General features: G+C 46.3%; 1 protein-coding gene across 1 annotated transcript in view; it reads left to right on the forward strand.

Annotated features, from left to right (window-relative positions):
- The window catches only part of LOC135810400 (CUB and sushi domain-containing protein 1-like), a 187,479-nt gene that overhangs the window by 125,121 nt on the left and 47,520 nt on the right, over window positions 1-14,838 (forward strand). The window contains exons 7-12 of the mRNA XM_065323893.1: window positions 1,169-1,369; window positions 6,295-6,480; window positions 6,726-6,920; window positions 8,094-8,279; window positions 8,659-8,859; window positions 11,315-11,500. Coding sequence (XP_065179965.1) covers window positions 1,169-1,369; window positions 6,295-6,480; window positions 6,726-6,920; window positions 8,094-8,279; window positions 8,659-8,859; window positions 11,315-11,500 — 1,155 coding nt within the window. The remainder of the gene's footprint in view (window positions 1-1,168; window positions 1,370-6,294; window positions 6,481-6,725; window positions 6,921-8,093; window positions 8,280-8,658; window positions 8,860-11,314; window positions 11,501-14,838) is intronic.

A 14,838-nucleotide genomic window follows, 5' to 3' on the forward strand; every position in this document is an offset into this window, starting at 1 on the left:
TGTTTGCCTAGCTTCCCCTTTTATTGATCTTCGCATCTTTGAGCCACACAAGTTGGGTGGAATGTTGCTTTGCGTCCTTGAATCGTGGTTTGACCGTATAGTCCAGTGGTCTTGCCAGTACCGTCATCGACATGCATGTACATCCGCCAACATCCTTCACAGCTGAGCCTTTCAGCTCGTGCTTGTCTTGGTTGCGCTCACCTTGCCCTCCTCGTGTTATTTCTATAACTTAGAACCTTCCAAGTTGGAAGGCTGTTGGAGTGCGCATCCCAGATGTGCTAGAGCTATTAGTCAGTTAGTTGTAGAACGTCAGTACCGTCGGTCAGTGTGGTGCAATGTTATCGCTTGAGCTGATTGTTTTGTAACTGGTGGTGTTAGTGGACATTATAGCGTAACTTGTAGTTTCTTGGTCCTTTTTTCTTTACTATAAATTTACCCTTGGCTCCCCATCCGAGTCCATTCTTGCATCTATCTATCCATCCATCCATCCATTCATCCATCCATTCATCCATCCATCCATCCATCCATCCATCCATCTATCTATCTTTTCTTTCTTTCTCGATCTCTCTTTTTTTGATTTTACGATAATTATTGGTGTACAGGTATAAAATGTCAAGACCAAGGACAGCTTGTCAATGGAGTTAGCACATCGACAGGCCAACAATTTGGTAGTACAGTAACATATCGATGTCATACAGGCTTCTACATGCTGGGTTCTAGAAGTGGTGTTGTTACTGCACAATGCATGGCCAACAAAAGGTGGTCTCATAATAAACCCACTTGTTTACGTAAGTACAAAAATCATTTTGTATTAGGTACAGTTTGAAGAATTTTTTATCCCAAAACCTTTCAGATATGTGGCACAGTCCAAATACAGATTTGTATATTATGTGTTAAGCAGAGGTGCTACTCATTAGCAGAGGCATAACCCTATGATCAGTACTAATCAACTTGCAACCATGCTTTTTTAATTCATCACAATCCATAATCTAAGACTTAGGCATTAGTTTCCGGGTATCGAATCGCATTTTTCCACCATAACTGTGTTATTCCTCATTCCAAAAAGTCACCCGTACAGACAAACTCATCACTTCCCCCAGAACGGCGCAGCAACCTGGATGCAGTTTTTAATGCACCTCGTGTTTTTCTGTGCTTCTCTATGGAACAGCCCGGACATGTCCTGATCCAGTCAGTCCTACATTTGGCGGCTTCTCTGTTCAAAAGGGAATACGGCGTGCCAGTCTGACACCCTACCTGTACAACGACACTGTCACATGGACATGTGATATCGGCTATTCTACTACTCAACCTACTACTGCTGTGTGTCAGGCTAATCAAACATGGAGTAACAACCGCCCAGGCTGCCAAAGTATGTGTTTTTTTGTTTTTGTGTTTTTACCAGAAAGCCACAAATCATCATTGTGCAAACACCGGAAAAAAAGCACAGAGATGCACATAGCGATGGCAGCCGAAGCAGTGGAGGCGGAGCAAGAGCAGATAAACCGACCAAGGGTCTCCGCATCCACACTGCTCATGCGCGCCAAACAGAAAAATACTAAATGAAAACAAAATGAATACTGTAAATATACAAATTTTCGGCAGCTATTTAATTTCGGCTATATTCGGCACCGACCCAAAACGCCTAAATTAAAACGCCGATGAAATTTTTCACAGCATCTGTCGCAATACCATGCCCTCTACCCCACGCCGAAAATAAATCGCCGCCGAAATGTCAAAAATCGTGAAGTGCCGAAATTTTGCAGCGCCGAAATTTTGTATATTTACAGTAGGAGCACTACAGAGCAAATGAGAAAATATGGGTGACGGCACAGTCACACATGGTGACGGCACAGAATACATGCATGTGCACACTCACTCTCTCTCTCTCTCTCACACACACACACACACACACACACACACACACACACACACACACACATACGTGCATACCTACACAAGAGTCCTTAGGGATGTAAGGGTGGAGTAATGTACCCTGCTTAAGGTGGCAGACTACCAAAAAGGTCGCTGAAAAATCGAATCTGTAAATTCATATCGAGTGCTACGTCAGTTGAAAGAGCATGAATACCTGCAAATTCTCTGAAAATTGTGTCCCGATCTGACCAGCCGTTCAAGAGTTATGGCCGAAAATGTGCCCTTGCAAGGAAAGATGTTTTTTTCACTCACAAAGCGACTATTCAGTACATGGGGTAGTGGTCTACCAGAGCAATCACACTCTACCAGAGCAATCACACTCACCACCGCGGTGGTTTTCCAGAAATGAGTAGAAGCAAAAAACCACACTCGCAGCCACAGAATAGATAAATAGCCGAAAAACATCTAAATCCATCAAAGAACCGCCAGCAAGCGGGAGAAAAGGCCGTGAAATCAAGTGAAACAGCATGGCCAGTGGTGAGCATGGGTGACTGGGCAGCAGGGGAGCGCCTGAAAAACAATGACTCCCTACATTCCTAGCCGCGACCGCTCAACCGGGCTAGAGGAAAAACACGCCTTTCGGCCAAAAAAACCTTTCTACTTCATTAATTCCTGCCCCGCTGCCAGTCAGACCCAAGAATAGAGATAGCAAGAAATGGTATGTAATAACCGGTGTATGTCATAATCATAAGCCACACACATAGGCATAGATTGTCAAGAAGAACAGCGGACGACTCCCATGAAACCAGGGTGGGTGGGCGGGCAACTTCAACTACCACGAGGAAAAACAAAGACCACGATGGCAGGTTCAACGGAGTTGCGCAGAACAAGAGCAAATGCACGAAAATATTTGTGAGTGAAAAATACGTTTTTTGCACTCTTTCGCTACGCTCAGCCGTGAAAAAACAAAACTTTTCACTCACAAAGCGACTGTTCAGTACATGGGGTAGTGGTCTACCAGAGCAATCACACTCACGATGTAAAGGATAGTGAGGCCGATAGGAGAGCAGCACACATAGATTTGGACAAGGAAAACGAGCAGTGTGGCGCATGGCGCCAGTGTGCCAAAGTCTTGGGCACTGTGACCACCATCTGTGGCCAAGTGTATAGTTACTATGAACATTATGGAGACCCGGCCAGACTTGCCCTGGGATGCTCACTAGTAGGCCAGGTTGGGTCCGGTGGCAACCGGGCGAGCACACATCAGCCAGGATAACATGATCAGCAGTGCACTCCGAGCAGACAATATCTCTGCGAAATGCCCGAAAGTTCCCCTGCTAGGTTGCGAGTGCTACATCATGGAGTAGTACTGCCAGTAAATTCAATGTGAGGTGCTGTACTTCCGTGATTGGGCTGGACGTCCGTTCAGTTCCTGCAAGAAATGAGTAGAAGCAAAAAACCACACTCGCAGCCACAGAATAGATAAATAGCCGAAAAACATCTAAATCCATCAAAGAACCGCCAGCAAGCGGGAGAAAAGGCCGTGAAATCAAGTGAAACAGCATGGCCAGTGGTGAGCATGGGTGACTGGGCAGCAGGGGAGCGCCTGAAAAACAATGACTCCCTACATTCCTAGCCGCGACCGCTCAACCGGGCTAGAGGAAAAACACGCCTTTCGGCCAAAAAACCTTTCTATTTTCATTAATTCCTGCCCCGCTGCCAGTCAGACCCAAGAATAGAGATAGCAAGAAATGGTATGTAATAACCGGTGTATGTCATAATCATAAGCCACGCACATAGGCATAGATTGTCAAGAAGAACAGCGGACGACTCCCATGAAACCAGGGTGGGTGGGCGGGCAACTTCAACTACCACGAGGAAAAACAAAGACCACGATGGCAGGTTCAACGGAGTTGCGCAGAACAAGAGCAAATGCACGAAAATATTTGTGAGTGAAAAATACGTTTTTTGCACTCTTTCGCTACGCTCAGCCGTGAAAAAACAAAACTTGTTGCATGCTGTCATTTGTTGGCAGCACTGTATTTGAATGTGAGCAGACCGTGCGCAACTTGTCGTATCATGGAAACACGCGAAAGTGTGCAGAATTTTGCTCCAAGTCCAAAGAAGTCCAAAAATCACGTTAAAAACCACGTATTGGGCTGCACGACTTTTGCCAGCACCCTCGTGACGTTGCAGATATGTGGCTTGATTATTGTAGTTGACGTTGATTTAGTGACTTTGGCAAGTTTGAGTCATGTCAAGAAGTCAGGTAGGATTCAGTACTAGGCAGTAGTGGAACGTGGTAGTCTTTGCCGGTTTCTGAGGGTATCCTGGATTTAGTGTGCAGCGCTGTGGAAATGGCTGGTAGTCTTTGCCGGTTTCTGAGGGTATCCTGGATTTAGTGTGCAGCGCTGTGGAAATGGCTGGTAGTCTTTGCCGGTTTCTGAGGGTATCCTGGATTTGGTGTGCAGCGCTGTGGAAATGGCTTGCTGTGGAGGTCCCAGCACTGGATGTTGTATCAAAGGTACGACCTCGTAGCACGCGCTAAACCAAAAAAATTCAAAAATTGACTTGGGTCTGTGGGAGTCTGTGAGAGAACGCCCACTCGTTCCGTTGTGACAGATTGCAGGGCCACGTTGAGGGGCCCTACCCCACCACCCATGGCTGCTTCTGGACTTGTTTTAGGTTTGGGTCCCGCGCACGGACAGAATGGGCACGAAAATGTGAAAAAATTGTAAATGCATTTGTTTGGCTCCTGGGTGGCTCGCACACCGTGGCACTATGCCGGAAATTTGAGTTTTTCCGGCCTGGAAAGCCTGTCAGTGAGGCGCAAGAACTTGTAAATCATGTCCTGAGGGCCAGCATAGTGGCAGGAGTGTGTGGTCAAATTTTCACTCAAATCCATTGAGAAACACCAAAGTCACGGTCAATTGAATGCCATATGAAATTTATGGGTAGGCTGCCCCCATAATAAAACCCGGCTAGCCATGACTAGGTGATCCGGAACTGTTGCACAAAGACACATACACACACACACACACACACACACACACACACACACACACCTCAGACCTCAGACCTGCCCATCGCGGAAGCGATGATAGCGAACAGCTATGTTAGACATAGCAACTTGTGCTGGGATTACACCATTCAACAGCTTGCACACACACACACACACACACACACACACACACACACACACACACACACACACACACACACACACACACACACACACACACACACACACACACACACACATGCACCTGCACACACATTCGTGCACACACATGCACACACGCGTGCACAAACACACACACACACACTCACATGCACACACACACACACATACACACACACACACACACTCACATACACACACACACATACCTGTCCTGTCCTGTCCTGTAGAGTCACTGCCGCAAAAGGGTCACGTGATCCCATCACTGGGAAACTTGAGAAGAGAGAGAGAGAGGACACGACGCTCGATGACGCTCCAGGTGCACGGGTAGTCGCATCCGCTTGCCGCATATGCACACGTGCTGGAAGGCTGAGCGCTCCTCTGCTGTTGGTCTATGCACCACCCTTGAACAGCGATGCCTTCCCCGTCCCCGGACACCGCGAAAGCAGCGACCACACCTGTCACAATGCGCGGCACAACATCCCTCCGCCGGTGCCGACGTTCCGGTAGTTCCAGGTGGCACTGCGGCATCCACCGTTGAGGCACACACATGCCGGACCAAGCCACCGCGGCTTCTCAGCCACCGCCCACACCGCCCGCACTGACTGGCGCCCCGCTGCTCAGACACAGGCCGCGCACGCTCCTCCAGACACTTATGCCGAGCCATGTCTCCTTTCCGTGCAAAATCCCGTCCGCATACCGTACATACCACTCGGGGCGGAGGCTCAGGCACATTGTCAGGCTCTTGGTAGGTGCTGCGCCACTCCGCGCGAGACTCACATGCAACATCATACCATGATGCCTCCACGCCACGGGCACGTAGATCCCGGACAGCACAGTCCTTCCATCTGCGGCGTGGGCCATGTGCTGGGCGACGCTGCAAGAAGGAGCCAAACAGTACCTGTTTTGGGATGCGGTTGTCCGGCATCCGCGCCACATGCCCCAACCACTCCAACCGCCGATGTGCAATTTTGTCTTTAATCGTCTCGGAGTCTCCCCAGCGCACCATCAGCTCTTCGTTGGTGATGTGTTCGTCCCACATCCGGCTTCGAGAGAGACACACACATACACACACACACACATATGCACACACTTACTTTAACACACAATAAACATCGCACACACACACATAAACACCCACCCACACACGCTCACATATGTTATAGATTATAGTCCTGTTTTGTTCATCACAATTTTTTAACACTGATATGGGGTTATTCTACAACATGTGTTTCAAACAGGAATAACATGTGGAAATCCTGGTCGACCTGAAAATGGCCAGGCTACAACTAACGGAATTGATTATGGAAAGATGAGAAGATACACCTGTAACACAGGTTTTAAGATGCAGAACATAGCAAGTGGTGTACTCACAGTGACATGTACAGGAACTGGACAATGGTCTCAACCCAAACCTACCTGTCTACGTAAGTGCTGTTATCAAGAGTACATAACCAAGAGTGTACAAGTCGATGCCCCCCGGCCCACGGCGGAGTTTTTCATGATGGAAGTGTTTCGCAGGCATTAGACTCAATGATGCTATGATACGAAGCTAGATCAAAGGAAAAAGAATTTGTGCATCGCAGCTATGGTAGTCGAAGGAGAAAAAGGAGCGCAGATCCATGTGATCTGAACCCAATGAACTGTAATTTGATCTTTTCTTTGATTGCAGCCCGCCAATGTCCCATTCCAGGAACACCAACATCTGGACAGTATTATGTAGAACGGCTAGGACAGAGTCTCTGGAAAGGTCCTTTCCAATATGCTGACATTGTTAGATGGGTGTGTGATACAGGATTCACAGGGAATACCAATGCTGTATGTCGAGCAGATAGTACATGGAGCAAGAACACACCAACCTGCACACGTACGTATACAAATACTTTTCTTGCTTACTTGAAGTAGGTGTGCAATATGAAACTCAGATGTTTAGTCAATAATAATTGTGAAAGGAAAGGAACATATGGATACGAGTTAAGTAACTGTCCACCACTGTAACTACAATCGTGGCCAAGGAAATCTGACCCTGAAGTGACTACTCAATGAAAGGATATAATAAAAGAACGGCAAAAAAGATCTCCTAGGCAGACTGAAAATAGGAGAACGCTAGCTTGCCAAGCACATAAAGGACCATCAATGACGCCAACTTTCACCTCTGCATTCTTGATTCAGTGCGGGACGATTTTCTCTGTATGGTCACTTGGATGTAGCACAACATATGCATTGATCATATTTTTGGCTAGCACGAACAGAGAGACTTACCATGCCAGGCATGAAACTTTGAGTCACGACAATTCCAAACTGGACCTATTTCTCTTTTCCGTGTGAAACGCTCTGGACTTTGCCGGCAATTGCCAAAATTACTCCTTTGTATCTATCTAATATCCATCTAAATTGTCATGGTCGAAGTACAGTGCTGTTTTACAGAGGCATTCAGTTTTGCATGATTCGTGTTTGCCTAGCTTCCCCTTTTATTAATCTTCGCATCTTTGAGCCACACAACTTTTGTGGAATCTTGCTTTGCGTCCTTGAATCGTGGTTTGACCGTATTGTCCAGTGGTCTTGCCAGTACCGTCTTCGACATGCATGTACATCCGCCAACATCCTTCACAGCTGAGACTTTCAGCTCGTGCTTGTCTTGGTTGCGCTCACCTTGCCCTCCTCGTGTTATTTCTATAACTTAGAACCTTCCAAGTTGGAAGGCTGTTGGAGTGCGCATCCTAGATGTGCTAGAGCTGTTAGTCAGTTAGTTGTAGAACGTCAGTACCGTCGGTCAGTGTGGTGCAATGTTATCGCTTGAGCTGATTGTTTTGTAACTGGTGGTGTTAGTGGACATTATAGCGTAACTTGTAGTTTCTTGGTCCTTTTTTCTTTACTATAAATTTACCCTTGGCTTTCCATCCGAGTCCATTCTTGCATCAATCTATCCATCCATTCATCCATCCATTCATCCATCCATCCATCCATCTATCCATCTATCTATCTTTTCTTTCTTTCTCGATCTCTCTTTTTTGATTTTACGATAATTATTGGTGTACAGGTATAAGTTGTCAAGACCAAGGGCAGCTTGTCAATGGAGATAGCACATCGACAGGCCAACAATTTGGTAGTACAGTAACATACCGATGTCATACAGGCTTCTACATGCTGGGTTCTAGAAGTGGTGTTGCTACTGCACAATGCATGGCCAACAAAAGGTGGTCTCATAATAAACCCACTTGTTTATGTAAGTACAAAAATCATTTTGTATTAGGTACAGTTTGATGGATTTTTTATCCCAAGACCTTCCAGATATGTGGCACAGTCCAAATACGGACTTGTATATTATGTGTTAAGCAGAGGTGCTACTCATTAGCAGAGGCATACCCTATGATCAGTACTAATCAACTTGCAACCATGCTTTTTTAATTCATCACAATCCATAATCTAAGACTTAGGCATTAGTTTCCGGGTATCGAATCGCATTTTTCCACCATAACTGTGTTATTCCTCATTCCAAAAAGTCACCTGTACAGACAAACTCATCACTTCCCCCAGAACGGTGCAGCAACCTGGATGCAGTTTTTAATGCACCTCGTGTTTTTCTGTGCTTCTCTATGGAACAGCCCGGACATGTCCTGATCCAGTCAGTCCTACATTTGGCGGCTTCTCTGTTCAAAAGGGAATACGGCGTGCCAGTCTGACACCCTACCTGTACAACGACACTGTCACATGGACATGTGATATCGGCTATTCTACTACTCAACCTACTACTGCTGTGTGTCAGGCTAATCAAACATGGAGTAACAACCGCCCAGGCTGCCAAAGTATGTGTTTTTTTGTTTTTGTGTTTTTACCAGAAAGCCACAAATCATCATTGTGCAAACACCGGAAAAAAAGCACAGAGATGCACATAGCGATGGCAGCCGAAGCAGTGGAGGCGGAGCAAGAGCAGATAAACCGACCAAGGGTCTCAGCATCCACACTGCTCATGCGCGCCAAACTTATCAATACTAAATGAAAACAAAATGAATAGGAGCACTACAGAGCAAATGAGAAAATATGGGTGACGGCACAGTCACACAGCGTGCAAAATGGGAAGGAAAGTTTAGGAGCAGACACACATACATTGGCAAGTACACAGCAGCAGGAATCCGGCATACACACATGTGAGCACATGCATGCGCACACACTCTCTCTCTCTCACACACACACACACACACACACGTGCATACATACACAAGAGTCCTTAGGGATGTGAGGGTGGAGTAATGTACCCTGCTTAAGGTGGCAGACTACCAAAAAATTCGCTGAAATATCGAATCTGTAAATTCATATCGAGTGCCACGTCAGTTGAAAGAGCATGAATACCTGCAAATTCTCTGAAAATTGTGTCCCGCTCTGACCAGCCGTTCAAGAGTTATGGCCGAAAATGTGCCCTTGCAAGGAAAGATTTTTTTGTTGCACGCTGTCATTTGTTGGCAGCACTGTATTTGAATGTGAGCAGACCGTGCGCAACTTGTCGTATCATGGAAACACGCGAAAGTGTGCAGAATTTTGCTCCAAGTCCAAAAAATCACGTTAAAAAACCACGTATTGGGCTGCACGACTTTTGCCAGCACCCTCGTGACGTTGCAGATATGTGGCTTGATTATTGTAGTTAACGTTGATTTAGTGACTTTGGCAAGTTTGAGTCGTGTCAAGAAGTCAGGTAGGATTCAGTACTAGGCAGTAGTGGAACGTGAGTGGTAGTCTTTGCCGGTTTCTGAGGGTATCCTGGATTAGGTGTGCAGCGCTGTGGAAATGGCTTGCTGTGGAGGTCCCAGCGCTGGATGTTGTATCAAAGGTACGACCTCGTAGCACGTGCTAAACCTAAAAAAATTCAAGAATTGACTTGGGTCTGTGGGAGTCTGTGAGAGAACGCCCACTCGTTCCGTTGTGACAGATTGCAGGGCCACGTTGAGGGGCCCTACCCCACCACCCATGGCTGCTTCTGGACTTGTTTTAGGTTTGGGTCCCGCGCACAGACAGAATGGGCACGAAAATGTGAAAAAATTGTAAATGCATTTGTTTGGCTCCTGGGTGGCTCGCACACCGTGGCACTATGCCGGAAATTTGAGTTTTTCCGGCCTGGAAAGCTTGTCAGTGAGGCGCAAGAACTTGTAAATCATGTCCTGAGGGCCAGCATAGTGGCAGGAGTGTGTGGTCAAAATTTCACTCAAATCCATTGAGAAACACCAAAGTCACGGTCAATTGAATGCCATATGAAATTTATGGGTAGGCTGCCCCCTTAATAAAACCCGGCTAGCCATGACTAGGTGATCCGGAACTGTTGCACAAAGACACATACACACACACACACACACACACACATGCACCTGCACACACATTTGTGCACACACATGCATACAAGCGTGCACAAACACACACACACACACTCACATACACGCACACACACATACACACACACACACTCACATACACACACACACACACATACACACACACACACACACACACATGCACACACTTACTTTAACACACAATAAACATCGCACACACACATAAACACCCACCCACTCATGCTCACATATGTTATAGATTATAGTCCTGTTTTGTTCATCACAATTTTTTAACCCTTTAAGAGCCGCCCCATACTTGAATGCGTCGTAAACGACGCATTCAAATGCAAAACTTCAAAAGATCGTAACTCAGTCCAATCTCGCTTAAATCCAGTGATCGAAATATCCAGGGCGAAGAGAAAACTCTCACCTGTCGGAAGAAACAATCCGCGAAGCGCTGCGAGCAACGGTTCATGAGATAAATCACTAGTAAGTTGAGCCGCGATCGCGGCAATTTCAAAAGCGCGCAGTGCGACTTTAGTATTGAGAATTTTGAGACTTTTCGTCACGCTGGTTTACTCAAATTTGCACGGGTTTCACTGTTGATATTGTCAAGAGTACACAGCGAAAAAATTGGAACTCCACAATCGAGTAAAATGAAATATCTGGAGCGGGACGCAATTGGACGCATTTGGGGCATTTTTCGTACTGTCGCTGCGATCTAGCGCTGGATAGACGGTGTGCTGGCTATCATGATCAACCTCATTTTCTTCCTCTTGCAAAGACCTTTCCAGGAAGCCCTAGATTGTGAGGATTGAGTGAGTAGAACTGAAGCTATGATCCAAGGAACACGAAAAATTGCAGAATTTTGAAATTTTCCTGTGGCTCTTAAAGGGTTAACACTGCTGTGGGGTTATTCTACAACATGTGTTTCAAACAGGGATAACATGTGGAGATCCTGGTCAACTTGCCAATGGCCAGGTTACATCTAACGGATTTGATTATGGAAAGATTACAAGATACACGTGCAACACAGGTTTTAAGATGCAGAACATACCAAGTGGCGTACTCAAAGTGACATGTACAGGAACTGGACAATGGTCTCAAGGCAAGCCTACCTGTCTACGTAAGTGCTGTTATCAAGAGTACATAACCAAGAGTGTACAAGTAGATGCCCCCCGGCCCACGGCGGAGTTTTTCATGATGGAAGTGTTTCGCGGGCATTAGACTCAATGATGCTATGATACGAAGCTAGATCAAAGGAAAAAGAATTTGTACATCGCAGCTATGGTAGTCAAAGGAGAAAAAAGGAGAGTAGATCCATGTGACCTGAACCCAATGAACTGTAATTTGATCTTTTCTTTGATTGCAGCCCGCCAATGTCCCATTCCAGGAACACCAACATCTGGACAGTATTATGTAGAACGGCTAGGACAGAGTCTCTGGAAAGGTCCTTTCCAATATGATGACATTGTTAGATGGGTGTGTGATACAGGATTCACAGGGAATACCAATGCGGCATGTCGAGCAGATAGTACATGGAGCAAGAACACACCAACCTGCACACGTACGTATACAAATACTTTTCTTGCTTACTTGAAGTAGGTGTGCAATATGAAACTCAGATGTTTAGTCAATAATGAATTGTGAAAGGAAAGGAACATATGGATACGAGTTAAGTAACTGTCCACCCCTGTAACTAAAAGCGTGGCCAAGGAAATCTGACCCGCGAGTCAAAAGTAGCGCCGCGTTTCCACTTCAATGACATCATGCATGTTCCCTAAACTGATCCGAGGGCCGCAGCGGCCACATGAGCCTTGGCGCTGCTTTCGGCATGTGGGTTGTATGTCTTTGGCCATGACTGTAGATATTATATACAGTCAGAAAGAACAACAACTACTAGTAGGCACAAAACTGACAGAGTACTGTGACATTTGACGACCTGACACCTAGCTCCGACACATGTCCGAAGCGCAAGCCAACAGCCTTGAAGGAAAGCGCAACGAAAATGACTACAAGCTAAAAGTCCCAAGCTAACAAAGAATAGGACGAGCTGAAGCGACATGTGGACTACTTTATTAACAATGTAAGCGATGGAGACGATGCAAGAAACAACCTAAAGGGTAAGGAAAAATACATGTAAGAAGAAAAAGGGCAATGGAAAAAAAGAGATGATTCGAACAAGTTTTCGTACAACACTCTTCAGGAATCACCGTTGTACTAAAGAACAAAATGAGAACAAAGGAAATAATATAGCAATCAAGGTAGGGTGACACGATACAATGACAGCACTAGAATATCGAGGTGCGATTTCTCACAAAAGTGTGCAGAAAACAAGGGTATACAAGTAAGAACTAAGCGTGACAAGTGTGTATCAGCAACAAAAAACAAAAACAAAAAAAAAGTGAGAACGAATGATAATAATAACAATCATAAACAAGAAGGTGACAAAACACATTTAGGCACAAGTGGCAACAACGTTGCCACACTACACAACAGAACATTATTTGAACAATTTTAGGGTAATAACACTATCTTTCTGGACACACAAATTCGGCTTATGAATGCGCTGACAAACAGCTTCCAAAACTTGTAACTGCAAAAGATAACCATGACGAGCACGGCACAAAACAGAAAAACAGGAATCAGAATAAGTATGACAACAGTCAGTACTAGAAACCAAATGATTGTATACTGAAGACTTGTTATTACGAGACGGACGCACACAATCTCGACTCACGCGCACACCCTCACACTCCCTCTCACCCTCACTCAGCTCACCTTCTCCCTCACTGTCCGAATCAGAACCTGCTCCGTCATCCACCGCGGTTTGACTCTCCTCCTCACTTGCATCGTCCTGCGTCTCACCTTCACCACCTACGCCAACCCTGAATGCCGTTGCCTTCACGTCAGTCGTCGTCCTTTCCGATTGTTTCCTTTGTATTTTTACCGTGAATTCATAGGTCCGGTTGTAATCTGCTGTAGATCTCCGTGGTCTGTCATTTGCTGCTTTGTTTTGTGGATTAGTTGTTGTTGTTGTTGTTGTTGGATGTGAACCTGGTGTTGTTGTTGGATGTGAAGCTGGTGTTGTTGTTGCCGCCATGGTTGTTGGTCTTTCTGTTGAATCCAGCTCTGGTTCCGGTGGGACAAATCGACCGCCGCGGGTGCTCCCCACCAACACAGACCTCGAAGGAGGAGGGTCAGGGGGAGGCAGAGGTGCTGTCACCACTCGAGGCACAGCCCCATGCAAAGCACCCAGAGGCACAGACTTAGGCACACCCGAGGGCTGCACCAGTGGCGGTTCCGCACGCACCTCCAAAGAGCTGCCAAGCTCCAGCCCGTCCAACACAGATGTCAGAGGGGGAGCGGCAGACAGCGGCAGGGAACTATCCTGCCGTCTAGGTGATGGGTTTTTCCTAGGCCTCCCGCGTTTGGGCCTCTCAGATTGCGCACTGGGTGGAAGGATGTGAAGTGGAGTGTGTTGTTTGATACGTGCGTTCAGGTGCTGAACAGTCCTACCAACATACCGACTAGCACAATGTCGGCATTCGAAGTTGTAGATAACATGACTGAGGTGGAGGGTTGGTAGGACGTCCTTCCGCACCGTGAACGCACGCATTGTTGTGAAGACTGGCACAAAATGTACTGCATAATAAGTACGACGGACGATAGACTTGACTGCGTGACACACTTTGATCGATTCCTGCCCCTTCCATGGCAAACATAGATAGACGGGACAGCGAGGTGGACCAATCAGCACCGATTTCGGTTTCTGCTCCATGGACAGAAACTTACGCAACAAGAATTCCGGGTAGCCATTCTTCAAGAAAACAGATCGAAGGAAATCGAGCTCGGCCTGCAGCTTACTGGGCGAACAAATACGTTTCGCACGGTCCACGAGGTTACGAACTAAGTTGACCTTGTATTGAAACGAACAATATGAATCGAAGGCAATGTACTGACCGGTGAACGTAGGCTTACGATACACAGAAGTCAACATTTCACAGCCAGTCTTCTCTACAAGCACGTCTAGAAATGACAACTTACTAGACTGCTCGTGCTCACAAGTAAAGCGGAGGGAAGGATGTAGGTTGTTGAGCACATCGAGAAACAATTCACTGCTCTCAACACTGTCAAAATGCGTGAACGAATCGTCAACAAAACGCACGTAGAACGCGGGCCAAAGCGACTCATCAATCTTGCACTCACAATAACCAACGAATATATTGGCGAGGACGGGACCAAGAGGAGATCCCATCGCCACACCATCTACTTGCTTGTACATCACATCGTTGAACGAAAATTCGACACCAGTTGTAACTGACAGCATCAAATGACGAAACGCCGCTTCCGATACCCATGGAGTATCAACATCATCGTTACGGTACAATACATCCATACAGATGTCAACAGTCTCATCAATAGGAACATTCGTAAAGAGACTTACAACATCGAAGGAACACA

The sequence above is a fragment of the Sycon ciliatum genome, chromosome 2 (genome assembly GCF_964019385.1).
Source record: "Sycon ciliatum chromosome 2, ocSycCili1.1, whole genome shotgun sequence".
NCBI classification, from domain to species: domain Eukaryota; kingdom Metazoa; phylum Porifera; class Calcarea; order Leucosolenida; family Sycettidae; genus Sycon; species Sycon ciliatum.